General features: G+C 42.6%; 1 protein-coding gene across 1 annotated transcript in view; it reads right to left on the bottom strand.

The window, feature by feature from the left end:
• The window catches only part of Polrmt (mitochondrial RNA polymerase), a 38,812-nt gene that overhangs the window by 6,427 nt on the left and 15,631 nt on the right, over positions 1-16,754 (bottom strand). The window contains exons 10-25 of the mRNA XM_077677535.1: positions 15,993-16,086; positions 14,241-14,314; positions 12,735-12,866; positions 11,303-11,422; positions 10,913-10,954; positions 10,435-10,514; positions 10,235-10,301; positions 9,492-9,627; positions 8,660-8,793; positions 8,031-8,131; positions 6,602-6,722; positions 6,191-6,275; positions 5,845-5,956; positions 4,066-4,144; positions 3,417-3,662; positions 1,107-1,184 (exon numbers count right to left, since the gene is read on the bottom strand). Of these exons, the coding sequence (XP_077533661.1) occupies positions 1,107-1,184; positions 3,417-3,662; positions 4,066-4,144; positions 5,845-5,956; positions 6,191-6,275; positions 6,602-6,722; positions 8,031-8,131; positions 8,660-8,793; positions 9,492-9,627; positions 10,235-10,301; positions 10,435-10,514; positions 10,913-10,954; positions 11,303-11,422; positions 12,735-12,866; positions 14,241-14,314; positions 15,993-16,086 (1,701 nt within the window). The remainder of the gene's footprint in view (positions 1-1,106; positions 1,185-3,416; positions 3,663-4,065; positions 4,145-5,844; positions 5,957-6,190; positions 6,276-6,601; positions 6,723-8,030; positions 8,132-8,659; positions 8,794-9,491; positions 9,628-10,234; positions 10,302-10,434; positions 10,515-10,912; positions 10,955-11,302; positions 11,423-12,734; positions 12,867-14,240; positions 14,315-15,992; positions 16,087-16,754) is intronic.

Genomic DNA, 16,754 nt, shown 5'->3' on the forward strand with positions numbered 1-16,754 from the left:
GGTGAGGGATAGAAAAACTAGTAGCAACAGAATGGAATAATTTACATGCATTTTAAATTTAGTTACAAGAGAGCAGGAACTGAGCTGTTTCGTCCAAACTACTAACAAGCTACACCACTGGTCAGTTACTCTTCGATGTGGCTGACGCCGCCTTTTTCAGGAAGTCCTGGGGATACTGTCGAGCGTGATAATGTTCGCTCCTGCAACACTTCATCAAAAGAACGCCACTGAGGGTTGTGTCAGACATGGATGCTCCGAACTGGGCGCAATTTTTCTTTACTATGCTGAACTGCCCCTCGAATTCAGCGTTTCTGTAGTACTGACCAGTTCAACTTGCCCGCATGGCCGACTATGCTTTTTAAGCTCTTCGCAAATAATGATGTCAATTGGTGTATGATTGGATTGGATTGTCAGGTAGCTCCGATGCAATGTGGCCAGACTGGGAGAAAGGTTTGGCCAAACAAGGGTGCATATTTGGGAGATTTTTGTTTCAGTCGCACGAACTACGAAAGCATCAAAATTCGGGAGTCTCCTGGACAATTAGGAAAACATGGCGGGTATGCAGATGGCTTTTGTTTGACATCAGATTCCAGAAGCTGCGAATATCCTGCCTCAACGCATACAGCTAAATGTACAGCAGACTATGCATGAAATAAAAATCTGCGCATTGTGATTAAAAGCAGCGCACAGTACAGAAAGCCAACTGATGCAAAACATGTGCAAAGAGAAAAAAAATTAATCCATATCAAGACTCGGACATCCTAAAAATTTGGGCTTTGTCTGCCACATTCAAAATCGCACTGAGACAGTGAAACAAACAAACAAACAAACAAAAAAATGCCTTACATATGCATGTGGCATATAAGAACTTGGAGACACGCTACTGCTAGGCCTAAAACTTCACAGCAGTCTCCAAAACTAATACGCATCCTGAAGTCGCCCCAACCAATCATTGCAGGCACATAAATGCGAATCGTGTTGTCAGTGTAAAGCAACACGGGCGCTCTATCAACCGGGAAAAAAAAAAAAAAAAAATCTTTCAAAATTTTGTAAGGCAACACAACCAAAAGCCAGAATAGTAAACAAGAAGCAAGAGCGCATCGAACCTTCCTTTTGATGTGTCCTTCAAGCACCTTGGCTATTGGCAAGCCACTGGCGGCATCCTTTGTCCTCTCGCGTTCCACCTGAAGAAAGAAAATACATTTTGAAACTCGAACTGCATGTTGCATCCCACAGAAACTTTTCGCATTAGTTTATTGCACATCAATAAATACAGAAGCAGAAAGTAGAAGCGTAGAGTAGTTCAACGAGTAGCACGTGTCCTTGGTGGTGCAGAAGCGTAGAGTAACTCAGTGAGCAGCATGTGTTCATGTTGCAACAAGTAACATGGTTAAATGAGGAACAAACTAGCTTTTGCATCGCTGCCACCTGTTGGGAACTGCTGGAATAGGTACTACATGAGCTTAAACGGGCCATGAGGATAAGGTATAAGCTTGGTTCATTAAAGACTTCTGTGTCTCGACAACAATGAATGACCCTAATTTAATTGAAAACTTTGAAGAAATAATGGGGATATTAACCAAAACATGAGGCAGTGGCGACTTCCCAGCCACTCTCCGGCAATTTCTCTATGATTGGTGGCTGCCGACCAAAGCCATCCCAAAGAAACATGACTGGGTCACTGTGATTGTATCACTTGAATGCTAATGTGCAATTAATTATTAAGGGGGCACATTGGTCTTTGGGACCAAAAAATTGCCCAAAAAAGCATTTTTTTAAGTATCACTTTTCTCTTAATGTGCACAGTTTGCCCTCTGAAAATTCCATACTTGGAACAGCTCCAGGTACTTATAAAAGCCATAGAGGCCCGATCTAAACAAAAAATTAATGATTTTTTCATAATTCCCCACTTTTTCTTCATGAGTAGTACCACGGTGATAGGAAATTCTTGAGAGGTACATCCCAGCATGTAGTGCAGCTAGGACGATCATTTTTTTTTGCACTGTGAAGCTGGATGTTTAAACCATCCAATAAGGGAATCAGATTTTGCATTTTGTGTTTCAGTGGTTGTTTAATTAGCATTATTTTTAATTGGTTAGCAGGAGCACTTCAAACCTAGAAGTTGTAACTGACGTAAACTTGTATTTGATTGCAAAAAAAAAAAAAAAAACTGCTTCCCACATTTCATCCTCCACAACTCTTAGTATCTATTGATGCCTTGGTGGGAATTTTTGTTGAATAGTTTTTCCCTATTGTTCTCAAGAACAATCAAGGATGATTTTTAATTAAGTTAAAAATTAATTACCTCATATCCAAACTAATTGGATATTCGAAATCAACTGAAAAAACTGGACAAGCCCGTGAAGTTTCAAACAAAATTGGTTGGAAAGCAAAAAAAAAAAGGTTTATAAGACCAGTGTGCCCCCTTATCACTGATAACTATGTTTTTTCTGCTGCCCCATACTGCGTCACCCTTGCCTATAACGCTTCACTGTAGCACCAAGTTCAAATGTTTTTCTACATTTCTTGCAATTTTTTGGTTAAAAACCAGCCTTTTGCACTGAAGTGAAGCTGAGTGAGTTACCCAAGGCTAGTTCTTTTGAAATTAACAAAAGTGTATTTTGTCTCATAAAGACAAAATACCTAGAAAAGTGTGAGCACAGTATTCTTTCATGAATACTGTGACTGCAAAAGGAAATTGTTTTCAACTTTTAAAGGAGTTGAATGAATTGTTGCTACCTGCTTAGCATTGCTAAGGAAACAGACGAGGTGACAGGTGAAGTTTCGTGTGGTCAGATGGGAATCAGCTTGAACTTAGACAAACACCACAAAGACCGGAAATACATGAAACACCACTGACTACTATGACAACACTCTCACAAAACAACGCTGACTTGTCAGTGGTGTGCCATGTACCGTATTTTCACATGTATATCCCACCACTGCATACAATCCGCGCCCCCACTTTCAGCCCGCCGGAAAAGAAAAAAAAATCCTCGCGTATTGCCCGCACATTTAATACAGGAAAGGCTGAACGAAAGCAACTGCTCAAGCAACACATCACATACTAAGTAGACAGAAAAAGCGTATATTTAGCAAGTAGAATACACTGACTGCAAGGCGTAAATTCAGCTGCTAGAGTGCGCTCGTCCTTGTTTTTTCTTCCTTGTCCTTGTATGTTTTGCGCAAGCAGTGCCATGGAAGGCTTAGTCAGTGTTACTGTGTAGGAGCTTCATGGCACATCGCGCATTGCCGTGAAGCTGCAATAAAGGAAAAAACCCGCATATTATCCGCACCCCTATTTTGCCACTGAAATTTTCACATTTTTGGTGTGGGTTATATGCGCGAAAATACGCTATTTACCGCAATACTGAAGTTACGTAGCCCCAACAAAAGGAGAGGAAAACACCACCCACCAGTGCCGCCACGCCGCTGTACACGTCCTGCGGCCTCTTGTCGGGCTGCAAGTTGACCTGGGCGGCTCCGTGTGCATCCCTGCCCAGTGCCGCGTAGTGCTGCAGGCCGTTGCACGAGCCATCCTGATGGACTGGCAGGTAGCAGATGTGTCGCGCGGGGTCCGGCGACCGCATGGCCGCCGCCACTTCTTTGCAGCAGGCCAGCGTCTGCCACGGCTCGTCCGACTGGGCCCACCACCGACGGCCCTGGGGGCACATTTTTGCGACATTCGTTAACTGTTTCAGACAGCCGAAATTGGGACTTCACATGACTGCTCCTACGTGTATCTATTGATTACGCTTCACTGTACCCACAAATGAGTTTTTTTTTTCTTTTTCCGCTGCTGTAAAAGGCTCTAAATATGCATGAACCACAATCAGGAGACCATTGATCGCTAATAACGACTCAGCAAATCCCAGATGCAAACTGAATTGGCCAGAAGCCCCATTTCGCTGCTTTGATTCATTGATTGCTTTCACATAGCATGGTGAAAAAAATTGTGTAACAACAAAAAAAAGAGTGGAAAGTTGAGTTGCCCTTGCAATAAATGCCGTCTTGTTTAAAAAGAGAGAGCAAAGTCAGAGAGCTGCGCCATTTGAGGCTCCTCACCGTCATTGGGTTGTCGGCAGAGTCGAGAATCTCTGGCATCATTTCGTTTGCAAACTTGAGCCGCTCAGACACAGGATCCCTGCAACCAACACAAGCATGCACCATTAGGGTGACCTACAATTTCTTTTATGCAATACATCAAAGGAGATATAGTAGCATCTAGTGGTACACAGGTTAGTCCTTTTCACTCCGCGTTATCTAACCAACAAAACACTTGGCCAGGAAGGATACTAATGCACAGAAAAATGAAACGTACTACAGTAAAACCTCGTCGCAAGAGACACTGTTACAAGAGACACTTGGTTATAAGAGACATTTGAATGAAGATGGTTTGGTTGGTTTTCCCATGTTTGCCATGTTAGCAACACTGCATACAAGAGACCTTGGTTACAAGAGACATGATTTCTCGGTCCCTTGAGTGTCTCTTGTAACATGTAGTAATAAACTGAGAAGAGATGTCCACCTTTGTTGTGCAAAGTAACAGCCTGAAATTAGCACACAATGGTAATAAAAGTCTGCAATTAAATACATATTCACATTGTATGCAGTCAGTTACAATGCAGCACATACAAAGTATTGCAACACTATTCAGTTATTTATTTTTTGCACAAAGAGCTCACAGTTTCATTCTCAAATTTTGCACAAACATCGAATTGTATGACCTATTCTTTACTTCAACACACACACGCACAAAAAACTCATTTTGCTTTTTTTTTTCAGCCTAGCAAAAGTAAGCTTTTATTGCCAGGGAAGCAACTGCACCATTGGTTTCCCTATCTGCATGGACTACTTACGCTTTTTTTAGCACAAAGGTAAATTGCATAGGCAATTCGGAGCAATATTTTCACTGATAAAAGGTGTGCAAACTCGTCGCGCCGAAAAAGTTAGCTTCATTCGTAGTCCTGACTTGGCATTGAAAAAGCAGTCTTGCACTAGCCGCAGCATTTCTGAGCCCCTGCAGAGTATCTGTGCAAATCAGGTCCCTCCAGGTTACCCCAAAACGCCAGGTTACTAGGAAAAAAATAAGGCCAACAATAGGTTTACCCTGCATGATGTGTGCTCCCAAATATACACAATAGTTTTTCTCGCAAGAAGCTTCATTGTGAAAGTAAATATGGTTTCCAACATTGGCACAACTAAAACGAATCATTTGGTTTCAACTTAGGTTTGATTACTGGAAATATTATACACATTCACACTACGTCTTACAGTATTCAGGGTTTATGCATTTCACCACAGCGCATTATATGCAGCAAAACTGGTATTTGGACAACCAGAACTGAATGGTTTGAATATCAATTTGACTCAAACCACTTGTTTTTTTCCTCTGACCAATTATTCCACCAGAACCATCGTTGGCTTCAAATCCAATTGAAACAAATTCATTTGCCCATGCTTTACCAAGAAATGTTTTTTCAGCAATTCGAAATTTCAACTAGCTTTGAGTCAAATTTTTTGGAAATGCCTATCTCGGCTATGTGCATTCTTATTTGATCACCAGGGTCACCCCCAACCCACACACACAGAAATAGGATTTCTTAAGCTCACCCCCTGCTTTTGAAGTTGCCACAAACACACCGCCAGGCTTGACACAATAAAAATGCAATTTCTGTCAGATGCCCTCATGAAATCAGACATTCTGAAGGACGCCACCATTAACCATGTACTACCAAATCGTGACAAAACGGAACTAACATCTCGGGCTCGGTAGATGCGGGTTTTACTTTGTATACAGGGCACAAAAAGCTGGAATAAAAAGATGAAAAGAAGGAGGCAGACCTTTTCTTAAGACCTGTCAGGTTGATGAGATGAATCTTGAGCCAGTCAAGGCCCTTTTCCCCCAGAGGTTCTCCCCTGGCAAAGAGCAGAATGCCTCGCACCACGTCGCTCCCTGCAGGAGAAAAAGAAGGCTTTCTGCCACTGCCTACCCGAAACCACCGCCACGTTACGTCAGTGGCTCTTGCTTTTTTGTGCAATCCAAAACAACTATCAAAAATACAGCTTTGCCAAGGACATGCATGGTGTGCCCTTAATATTTCACAAAATAGAATTTCCCTTCCAGCTGGAACTACAAACTCAAATCATTTTAATTAACACATGTAGCTGAACACAGGCATGAACTCACCGAGATGATTGAAATGAGGAGGGCATGGGTAAACTCTTCCTCTGAAGTCCATGTTATGTGGGAACCAAAACACCTTGTCCCTGAACTGTAAGAAGTGAATGAAAATGACACACGTCAGGAAGCGAAAGGAAGGAGAAAAAAAGGCTAAAAACCACAACTCACACACACAAATAAATGCAAGGCACTCCAAAAGCTGTAACACTTAATTAACAGCACAGCTTTACAGTGCAGCAACTATACAAAGCAATAATCCAAGCCAGAGTAAAACCCTCATAGTTCCTGCTCCCCTGGAGCTCATCCCGCACAGCAAGCACTGCAGCATGGCAAATATCCAGATGTGGTTGCTGCAATCGGCAAACACGCCAAGCCCCCATAACAATGTGCAGGAAACGATGGCGAGTTGTTACCCACGTGATTGGCAATGGACAGCTTGTAGAGGCCGTCACACCACAGGCTGTACATCTCGGCCCGTCTCCGCTTGTTCAGCATGCGTTCTCGGGCAACCTTGGCCTTCTCTGCACGGTTCATGCCCCTGGGAGCAAAGGTCAAAAAAAAGAAAAAGGCAACGTTCAAAGTGTTCACACTTGGTTCACAAGGGTGGAGGCAAAGCAATGATTCCATTGCGGTAAGCAGAAGAAGAGTTGTAGAGTGCTCATGCAAAGGTAACACATGGCGGGACAACAGTTAACGATGGTATTTTCATTCTATTTCAAAATTGGCGAAACCAGTAACAAATTTAAAGATACAGTAGACTCCAGTTAAGATAAACTCCGTTAAGATGAAATTTATGGTCAAGACGAACAACACATTTGCTCTCTTGTAATGCCCACAATGCAAAAAACCTCTGCTTAAGACGAATATATGGTAATACGGACAAATTTTCACAGTCCCTTCGAGTTCATCTTTAGGGGAGTCTACCGTATTTCTCTCTTTTTTGGCAGTGATACTGCCATAAACCACCACTAATGCCCTTTTCATGGATCACAAAAAAGGAAAAAAAAAAAGAAAAAAAAAACACAGCAAGCAAGAAAATGTATTGATCTAACTAATGTTAAACAGTCAAAGAGTATGAGGGGGTCAAGCTGGCAACAGATGAGTTGCAGCAAAAATGGATAACCAACCACGCGATTTGCCTACTAATATTACTGTAATATCAATGGAAGGACACAGTGATGATTTGCAGATCACATTTTAACTATTCTTTGGCATAAGCGATTATTTGTCACCGAAATCCAATTTAGGTCACGAGTCAGATTCGTACAGGCAAATAAACAAACAAACAAACAAACAAAAACATTTCATCATCCCAAAACGGCAATTTTTTCACTCACAGAAAGTGCAAAGTGCGAAAGTGCACTGCACAGTATTGCCATCAGCGCTCTACCTCCTCAAGTAGGGGAAAGTGTGGGAACAGCTGAGGCAATACCGTGCAGTTAGCTGCCGCCATTTCCCATAAGAAATTACTAACTGCTTTGCATTTAGTACTTTGGTGCTGGCTTTGGGCAAAATGTGTAGCAATTTTTGTCACTTTGCTCTTTAATCTGTGATCCCTGTAATATGTAACACTTTATTCACATGAAAATGTAACCATGGCTCCCAAGATGGGGACAACAATAGGCAGTCACTAACTTTGTTCCAGACTCCACCCAATTTGAAGGCACAAGTGCTTTTCAACCCTCTCATCTTGGGAAAAAGGTGCAGGTTTGGAATTGATCAAATACAATATTTTCGATATTTTCTCAACAAATGATAACCGTAAGACAAAACCCGAGAGGCGAGTGCCGGCAGAAGTCATCGCGCTACAGAAGCCACAAGACAAAGCAGTTCTTGCTCCACTCACGGCTCAAACTTGGCCGGTGCCGGGCACTCTGACGGGGGGATGGGGATGTCCAGCTCGCTGCTGCCCTTGTTGAGAAACACTTCAATCACCAGGTCAAGCACCTGCAGCAACACATGGCACAGAAACAACTCACCAGCCGGAAGCTTAAGAGCAAAGCATCAGCAGACAAACGTCAATGTTGGCGTCAGGTGATAATACATGGCTTCCACAATCATACGGCTTATCATTTCCTCTGTACTTATTTGAAAACTGCTTTATAGCTTTTCGGCAAACAATTTCAGAATAAGGTACGGCCTTGAAAACGATGCTGCCAGTCAAAGCAGGGAAAAAAAATTAAGGCAGGTGCGCTCACTCCTGGCGCCTTTGTATGTAACTGCTAAGGGGGGACGGGGGGATACAGAAAAGCTGCCCCTTATATGGTCAATTCTTGTTGAAAACCCAGGTTTTCGTCCTTGTACAGTACCAGGTTACACGAATACTACCATAAACAGTTCTCTTCATTACTACGATTACAACGCTGTCAAAAGAAACGAATGAAAAGTGTCACTCTTGTACAACACTGCATTTTCAGTGCAGAATCCAGAGTGTCCGCCTCGTGTTATACAGTGTACCGGCATTTTTTTACTCACCGGTTTGTTGATCCTCCAGGGGCAGAGGCCTAGGATGTTGAGGGAGTCAAAGGAGGGGTACAGCTGCTCTACAGGTGTCTCTTCAAGCACCAACTTTTGCTGCTGGGCAGCCTCAGGCAGCCTCACCAGAGGGGCTGCACAGCATGACAAGAAAGCGACATAGTAAAGAACCCTTCTGCAAGCAGTCTCTGCAGGCAAAGGACACTGAGGAGACAATGCCACACATAGATGGTTCTCCAGTGAAAGGAGGGAAAGTTGAACTTCTCATCTGACTGAGGACTCTTGGTACAAAACGTAGCATTTGCAAGCTCGCACGTTCTAGCTGCACAACAATGTGGAAAAAATATCAGGTAGTAACCTCTGTGATGTTCTGAATGAGATGCACAGCAATAAAAGAGCGGGTTAAGCTTCGCAGGTTGGCACGAAGCAAAACCTCTAGCTCAATTTGAAGTCCATTTTTAATTACAGATTGCGATATCTGTATACCCAACCAGATTCTGTGTTCTGGGTGGCATCTTCTCCAAAAAGTGAATCAAAGTAGAGTTCTTTCCAGACGACTAATGAGCATCGGCATTCAAACACTTTGAAACACGAACCAAAACAACTTCTAGAAAGAACTGTGTAGTTACCTACTCAGGTAATAATACCAGATGTAAAAGAAACCTCAAGTAGCATTTCACCTGTTGCAATGCTCCGAAGACATAGTAACAAAGTTTTTTCAGCAAAACAGTGATGAAACAACAATTTTGTTTGTTGCGGGCAGCTCAGCACTGAAAAAAAACCCAAACTAAAATGCGTGCTGAAAGAGCAAACGAGAAATAGGACCACTCACTCTGCGTGAGGAGAAAGATGCCGCTGTTCACGTCTGACCACGGCAGCGGGGGGCAGACCATGGGCACAAGGCCCACATCAAACGCAAGCTCCTCGAGTGCAGCCTCTCGGTACATCTTGGAGAGCAGCGGGTGAGGCTGCAAAGTTCCAAAAGAGAAGAAGCAGGAAATCAGAAAAAACATATAAATACAAGGCTCCCACCAATCCCCTGCAGAAGTACGACTGGTCATGTATATTGAAAATGCTTCCAAGAGGACGTTTTAATCTTTTATTCCTAACCTCGCTCACAACAGGAGCACAGAACAAGCAGTAAATGCTACATCCAATTAACGGCACCGCTAAAGTAACAGAAAGCGGTAGACATAATTTAGATTTGAAACAGTAGAAACATGAGGTAATCTGTTCACAGTTTAAAAACTTTTACCGATATATTTCCCTGGGTTCACATAATGGAGGGGGGATGAGGGACTATTGTTATCAAGTTCACAATTCAAATCAACAGCCATTCGAACGTCATCACATTTGAAACAGTAATGACCAACCACTGAACTGTAACTGCAGATTTCGTTTACCGTACAGCAAAAGGGTAATGTGCGGTGCAACAGAGGTAGCACCCCGGAGACATCCACTATACCTCGCAGTTCTATACTGTTAAACAGTTGCTGAAGTCTCATCCACATTTTGAACCTGATGGCCAGGATACTGCAGAGAAGCAAACAAAGAAAAAAAAAAGAAGATGCACACCTTGATTTCTTCTTTAGTCCGCACGCCGGCAGTCCTGTAGATGTTGTACAGTGCAGGCACCATTGTCCTGCAAGCGAAGCAGAACAAGCAGGAAATGAGATAAAGAAACAGTGGAGCAAAGAGCTAAGAGGGCAACATCAACACTCGCCCGGTGTAAAAATGTATGCTCCATTGAGGGTAATGCATCTTTTAGGGCTCACTTTGTAGTAGGCGATGGCCGCATAAGGTTGAGGTCGATCTTCACTTCGTGGAACATTATGTCGTACAAGAACCGTCCCACCTAGCAGTAAGCAAAAGGGAAAGTCATGTGAAATACAGTTCACCAATATTAATAACTTAATTGTTCATATTATTCATCTTTTACACACATCTTGAAAAGGTTACTGTACACAGATTTTTCAGTGTCAGACAGGCTTGATAGTAATAACGTTCACTTGCATTATCATTATTATTGTTATCAATATCATTATTATTATACTGGATCACCAAATTGCTGAGGGTATCATGGGAAAATGCAAACTACAAAAAAAAAAGACTGCATGACACCAAACTACAAAAAAAAAGACTGCATGACACCAACGCCTCAAAATTCGTTAACCTGGACGCCGGAAATGACTAGTTTGTTTCAGTTTGATCAAAGCACGCAACAAAACTTGTACGAACTGCCTTTTCACTCACCCCAAGTGTAGCATGGTACGGCCAGTGCGCTATCTCGGTATCCTGCAAGTAAAAACAATCACTTCACAGCAAGAACAACAATGTAAACTAAAGGCTGAGTGAGTAGCTTAGGCAGCATACTAACATGGCCTTCAACAGCCTGTGCAGTATGATATCAGCATCATACTTTACTCTGTTATTGCACTACTATACCTCCACAAGAAGAAAAATATTTGTAAGTGACAAAACTAACATTTCACACTTTTTTGTTTTTAATTTATTCCTGTATTTCACCGCTAGGGGAAAAAAAAAATAATTGCGTTGCACGGTCGCAATCCTACATTTGCTGAACATGCCTGACCTCGAAGTGTGTGCCATATTTCGGCATTAGACTAGAATGGGTCCCCTTACCAGCGATGGTCCCGATCTGTGCTCCGCATTCAGCCTCTGCCAGCACTCCCGAGCAGAAGTCTGGTTCCACAGCTCAGGCTGAAGGCAGTACTCGAGATATTTCTCGTACAGCGACGTTACCTGAAGCAAAGATTTCCCCACAACATTTTCCCACAAACTTGTACGAACTGCCTGAGTAGGAAGACCTAGTGCAGGAAGAAATGCTTTTGAAAATTCCAAAATAGCACTGCAAGGCCTCAGCAGTTGGAAGGCATGACTTCAGGACATGTTCTTCGTGGGGTGCCAAAAAATTTATTTATTTATTTATTTATTTATTTATTCATTCATTCATTCAAAGTACCTTACAGGCCCAGTAGGGCATTGGGTAAGGGGGCTTGTAGTGGAAATTATAACAAAATAACGGCCAAAAGTTATACAACAGCTAGTCATATATTATGTACACCTTACAAGTCAAGTAAGAAGTGCAAAAAAAGAACATCATCACAATATCACCACAACTTCAAAAGAATTTGTACAAGAAATAATAAGATCAAGTAAAGCACAATGCAAAAACTAGAAAAAGAAGTGGGGGGCATCACGCCAGTTATAACTGTAAAAAAAGATAACATGCGCTCACGGAAGCAAACGCTACCATTCCTGTTTAAATTGAAAATTGGATCTGCAAGTGATGACGGAATATTTCTGGGTTAGTCAGCGACGCGACGGTATCAGGAAGATCGTTCCACAAGCGGATAGCACGTGGCAGAGCGGATGAATTAAATGCGTTCGTGGTGCCGTAGATGAGTGGGAAGCTACGTTGATTGAATAATCTGCGTGATGTGGGAGTGGGTGTGTAATGGGGAATGTCTGGTGCTGTGAATGTATTTGTGAAAAACGCGTAGGAGAGCAATTTGCCGGCGCAGATGCAATGGTTCTAGTGAAAGATCGTGTTTTATTGTTGTTATGCTCGAGCCAAAGTCATATGACCGAGGTATAAAACGTGCAGCGCGATTTTGTACTACTTCTATTTTGTCAAATAATTTTGGTAGGGGGACCAAACGGAAGAGGTGAACTATAGCTGTGATAATAATTGAGGCACACTGCAGTAGCTCTTGCAGAAGCAATCTCTTCACTTACAAAATTATGGTTGTCACCTTAGAACGTTCTCGGCACACACAAATGTCCCTAAACCAATTAGTACTTGATGCTAAAATTTTCAATCAGGTTATGATAAGTTCCACACCAAAGCAAAGCACCGACAGCGGCATTCTCGTGCTGTGGTTAGGCATTCAAGTTACAGTCTAAAAGAGAAAAAAAGAAAAAAGACAAGAATGTTAGCCAAGACTGGCTGGACGAAAAATTGCCACAAACTTTTTTCGCCATCCAAACACTCAGCAGACGGAGGCAAGTCACAGTGCATGCCCCCGTCCTTACAACAGTGCGTTGTGCCCACCTTGGCAGCGATTCCGTTGCGTTCCTTCACTGCTGTGATGTAACGAGTCATCACTTTGACCCCGATGCCGTGGTGAAGAGTGGACATAGCCGGACTAAACGTCTCGGAAGACATGGCCAGTGCCCGTATCTCCTACACCAAAGAGAAAAAAGACACAGACAAAACATTTCAACCGCGAAATGGCTTTTAATTTCTTTTAATCTGTAAGTAAACTCTGTGAAACTTGTCAGACTTGCTGCTTTTTTCCCACTGATATCAAATATGGCATTCTTTTTTTGAGTAAGTCAATTAGTTACCAAGATAATTAGAGATAATTAGCCATGTTTGGAGGAACAAAAAACAAAACAGTGTTAGCCATAACACTGCAACCTTTATATTTTCCATTACTATGAACCCTGGTGAGTGCAATAAGAGAATCTGCTTTTTGATGCATCGCTTGGAACTAATTTTACAGCTCATTAAACTTTGGTGACACCAGTGACAAGGAACGATTTCGAATGTCCATTTAAGTTTAATGAGCTGTAAAATTAGCTCCAAGTGGTGCATCAAAAAACCGATTCTCTTATTGCATACACCAGGGTCCATAGCATTGCAAAAAACAAAGATAACAGTTTTATGGCTAACACTGCTTTGTCTATTGTTTCTCCAAAAATGGCTAATTTTCTCTAATTATCTTGGGAACTAATTCACTGACTCAAAAACTAACGGCATATTTGAAATCAGTGGAGAAAAGGCAGCAAGACTGACAAGCTTCACAGAGTTCACATAAAAATTAGAGTAAGTTGTTTTAATAAGAGCACTGTCCCCTTCTTAAAAACAAAATACCACTGCATGGCTCCAGCTGCACATGCATCTCTTGTGCTGAGAAAATGTCAAAATCAAGCAGACATTCGTCCCGAAATCGGTTAGATATGTCATGTTGTCAGAACAGAAGACCTAGAAGCTGTGTTTGCTGTGTTTGGTGTGACGATGGCCTTGGTCACCCATGTGACAGACTTAATTAATCAGTCTGCAGAACGAAGCTTTATGATCATAAAATGCCCCCAACTGCTCTGGCAGGGAAAGCAAATAATAATCACAATATATCTGAGTCCAAAGAGGTTGAGCGAGGGGTGTAAGTCACACAACAAAGACACCAACATGCCAAAATTACTCCTATAGTTTCCCTGCAGTTCTTGCAGAAGTTAGACAGAAGAAGACATGTGTACGAGATTTCGGCGCACGTTAAAGATCCCCAGGTGGTCAAAATTAATCCGGAGCCCTCCACTACGGCGCGCCTCATCGCCTGCGTTGCGTCGGCGCGTTAAACCCTACAATCAAATCAATCAATATGACAGAAGAAGATATGGCATTAGACTAAAGAAAGAAAAGAAAGGGAATATATTTATCAAAAATCTAGTGCAGCGACATCCAAGGCAACAGGCTTCAAAAGCTGCTTTCTGCTCGCTAAGATAAAAACATGCACACAGACAGCTAATGTAATTCAACCAAAAAGCAACAGCTGACCTGCAGCATGATGTTGACGTAGGCCTCAGGCTCCAAGACAGACAAGTATGGATACAAAGTCATTCCACGATTCACTGGAAAGTACAGAGTTATTGCAAAACTTGATTAGATTTAGAAATGCCATTTAAAATATACATATCCATTTCAACATAAAATATGCAAGTCACTACTGCAGGGAAAACACACAAACTGGCGGTGTTACAAAAGCAAAAGCAAGTCTGAGGTCCTAAAACACACTCAGCAATGTAGAATTCATGTTCACGTAAGCATGGGCACTGTCTACTTATTTCCCTGCAGAATAATAGTTAAAATGACGATAACGCCGATAAACGATAACGCCTGCCTTGATTGATTGATTAATCCACCTCAGCACTGTTGTTTGTTGACCTTCTGGTCAGTGAGCCTATGAGGTATAATGGCTATCACACAGTAGTGATAGCAGGAATTTTTCTGCATTCAAATAATTCCGATGGCGTTTCAGTGTTTCCCCTTCACCATGCTGCACACAAATCGAGTACAACATTAACTGGAGTAGAACCTTGTTGACATCTTTCGTGAGGGAAAACGACAAAGAGACCTGCAAAATCGGAGGCAAAAGTATTACCTCAGCATACACTGAACTAGAGGTTAAAAAAAATTAAAGCCGTTTCACTCAATGTGGAAGCTGTCGGCAGTGCACCACAGTGATTCACCATAATGGGCTGTAGCGCCATTATCTGGTCACTGCTACCACCCAATGCAATTCAAATTTCCCGCCTTCGCAGTGCTCGCGCGCCCCCTGCCTGAAACTGCACCACCGGGAGTTCTGTTTTTTTTTTTGTGCTTGCTTTTTCTACCGCACGTGCCGGCGTTGCGCTGCCACTTTTTTTCACTTGCTATCGTAAAAACCAACCCAACGAGCGTTCCTAACTAAATGAGCGCAAGTGCTGCCGGTTAATTACATACATTTAGCCTCAAATTTACCTACAGTTTTCTTTGCGCTAAACAACGGGGATATGTATGACAAGCGTCAGCGGTTCACGAGTTTCGAACACTTATGACTATATAGTAAACCACTTGGCTTTCGAAACCTCTGGGTTACGCCGCAACGACAGCCACTACAACGGAACGCCATGGGGCTCGACTTCGGTCCACCGAGGGAGCTACGACGAAAAGGCAAGCCCCTAAAGTGCTCTGCACTTAAAAGGAACCAAGCATTCAGAACCTAACTGGCGGGAAAACATATGAACAAGAACTACACCAGCAGTGCACAACTGCGCATCTGCTTGCAGAATCAAAGAACCTTTCTTTGGCCCCAGCAAACTGCAAATGTGTTGCGATATCAATGCAAGAAAAAATTGGAACAGTCAAACTGGCTGACACTTGCCCTGCAATGCTTCCTTAAAAGTTCTAGTGAAGGAAGCAAGCAAAACTTAAACCAAAAAGTACATTGCTGGAAAACCAATTTTTATAAGCTTTAGAGGTGCTGCTACGTCAGTAATACATCCTTCGGTAAAACTCCTAATTTGAAAATTACAAAAATTTTCAAGCCAGGCGTAGCATTGAACATGAAAAGGGAAGTCATCTTGATAAGAACTATCAAGATGACTATCAAGATGACTATTCTGTGACTATCACAAAGACAAAACAAGAAAGTTGGGTATCGCGGTGACGGTGGCCACATTCTGCCCCCATTGGTCAGACACCAGCAGCACTACTAGACTAAAGAAAGGAAAATTGAAGAGCGGGCAGAAGTGAAAAAAATCCGCTTACAGTAGGAGTGGTTGAACAGAGACCTGATATTCTTCGTGAAAGCATCTTTCAATCGTGTTTTCCACGCGGCCTCACACTCTTCTACTTGCTTCCTCTGTTGGGAAAGAAAACAAGAAAGCAATATCACAAAAAGATTTTCTTCTTTTTTTTTTTTTCAAAGTTTAAAAAGGCTGAGAAGAAAAATAAACCCATAGCAGCGCCAAAAATTTTAAAAGCATAACAGGAGGTAAATTTGCTTTACAATGAGTGTACAATGGGCTAAATTTCGAGTGTCACGAACATATTCTCACACTACGATAAATGCCACACATCAATGAGGTCATCTACGGTGTCATGTGTCAAGGGCAATCCCCTGAGAGGGGATGCACCACAACCCCACGGAAAGGAAACGAAGACCGGACACTTGAATTTCACACCGAAAAAAAAAATCCAATTCAGGAGCACCCGGTATGGAAAGCGGCATCAGGACCAAATATGGAATTGGAATATGCAGCCGCTCCACGAGTGTCACGACGGAACTCAACAACAGTCAGGGCCAAATATGGAAAACGTTTTGCAAAGGTGAGAGGGCCAATCCGAGAGAGCCGTGACGGAACCAAGAAGGTACATAAGGTAGGAGCCGAAGGAGAAGGGAGGAGAGGGACGGAACCAGGAGGCAGAAGGAGCATGGAAGCTTCGAGGAACGAGCCAGGGGGACGCGGCCAGGCCACCGACTATGCCTACAAGCCCGGGCAGGAGCGGGCCGACCTCACAGGTTAGTGG

This window comes from Haemaphysalis longicornis, unplaced genomic scaffold (genome assembly GCF_048455015.1).
Source record: "Haemaphysalis longicornis isolate Haplotype H1 unplaced genomic scaffold, Haemaphysalis longicornis Haplotype H1 scaffold_7, whole genome shotgun sequence".
Lineage (NCBI taxonomy): Eukaryota > Metazoa > Arthropoda > Arachnida > Ixodida > Ixodidae > Haemaphysalis > Haemaphysalis longicornis.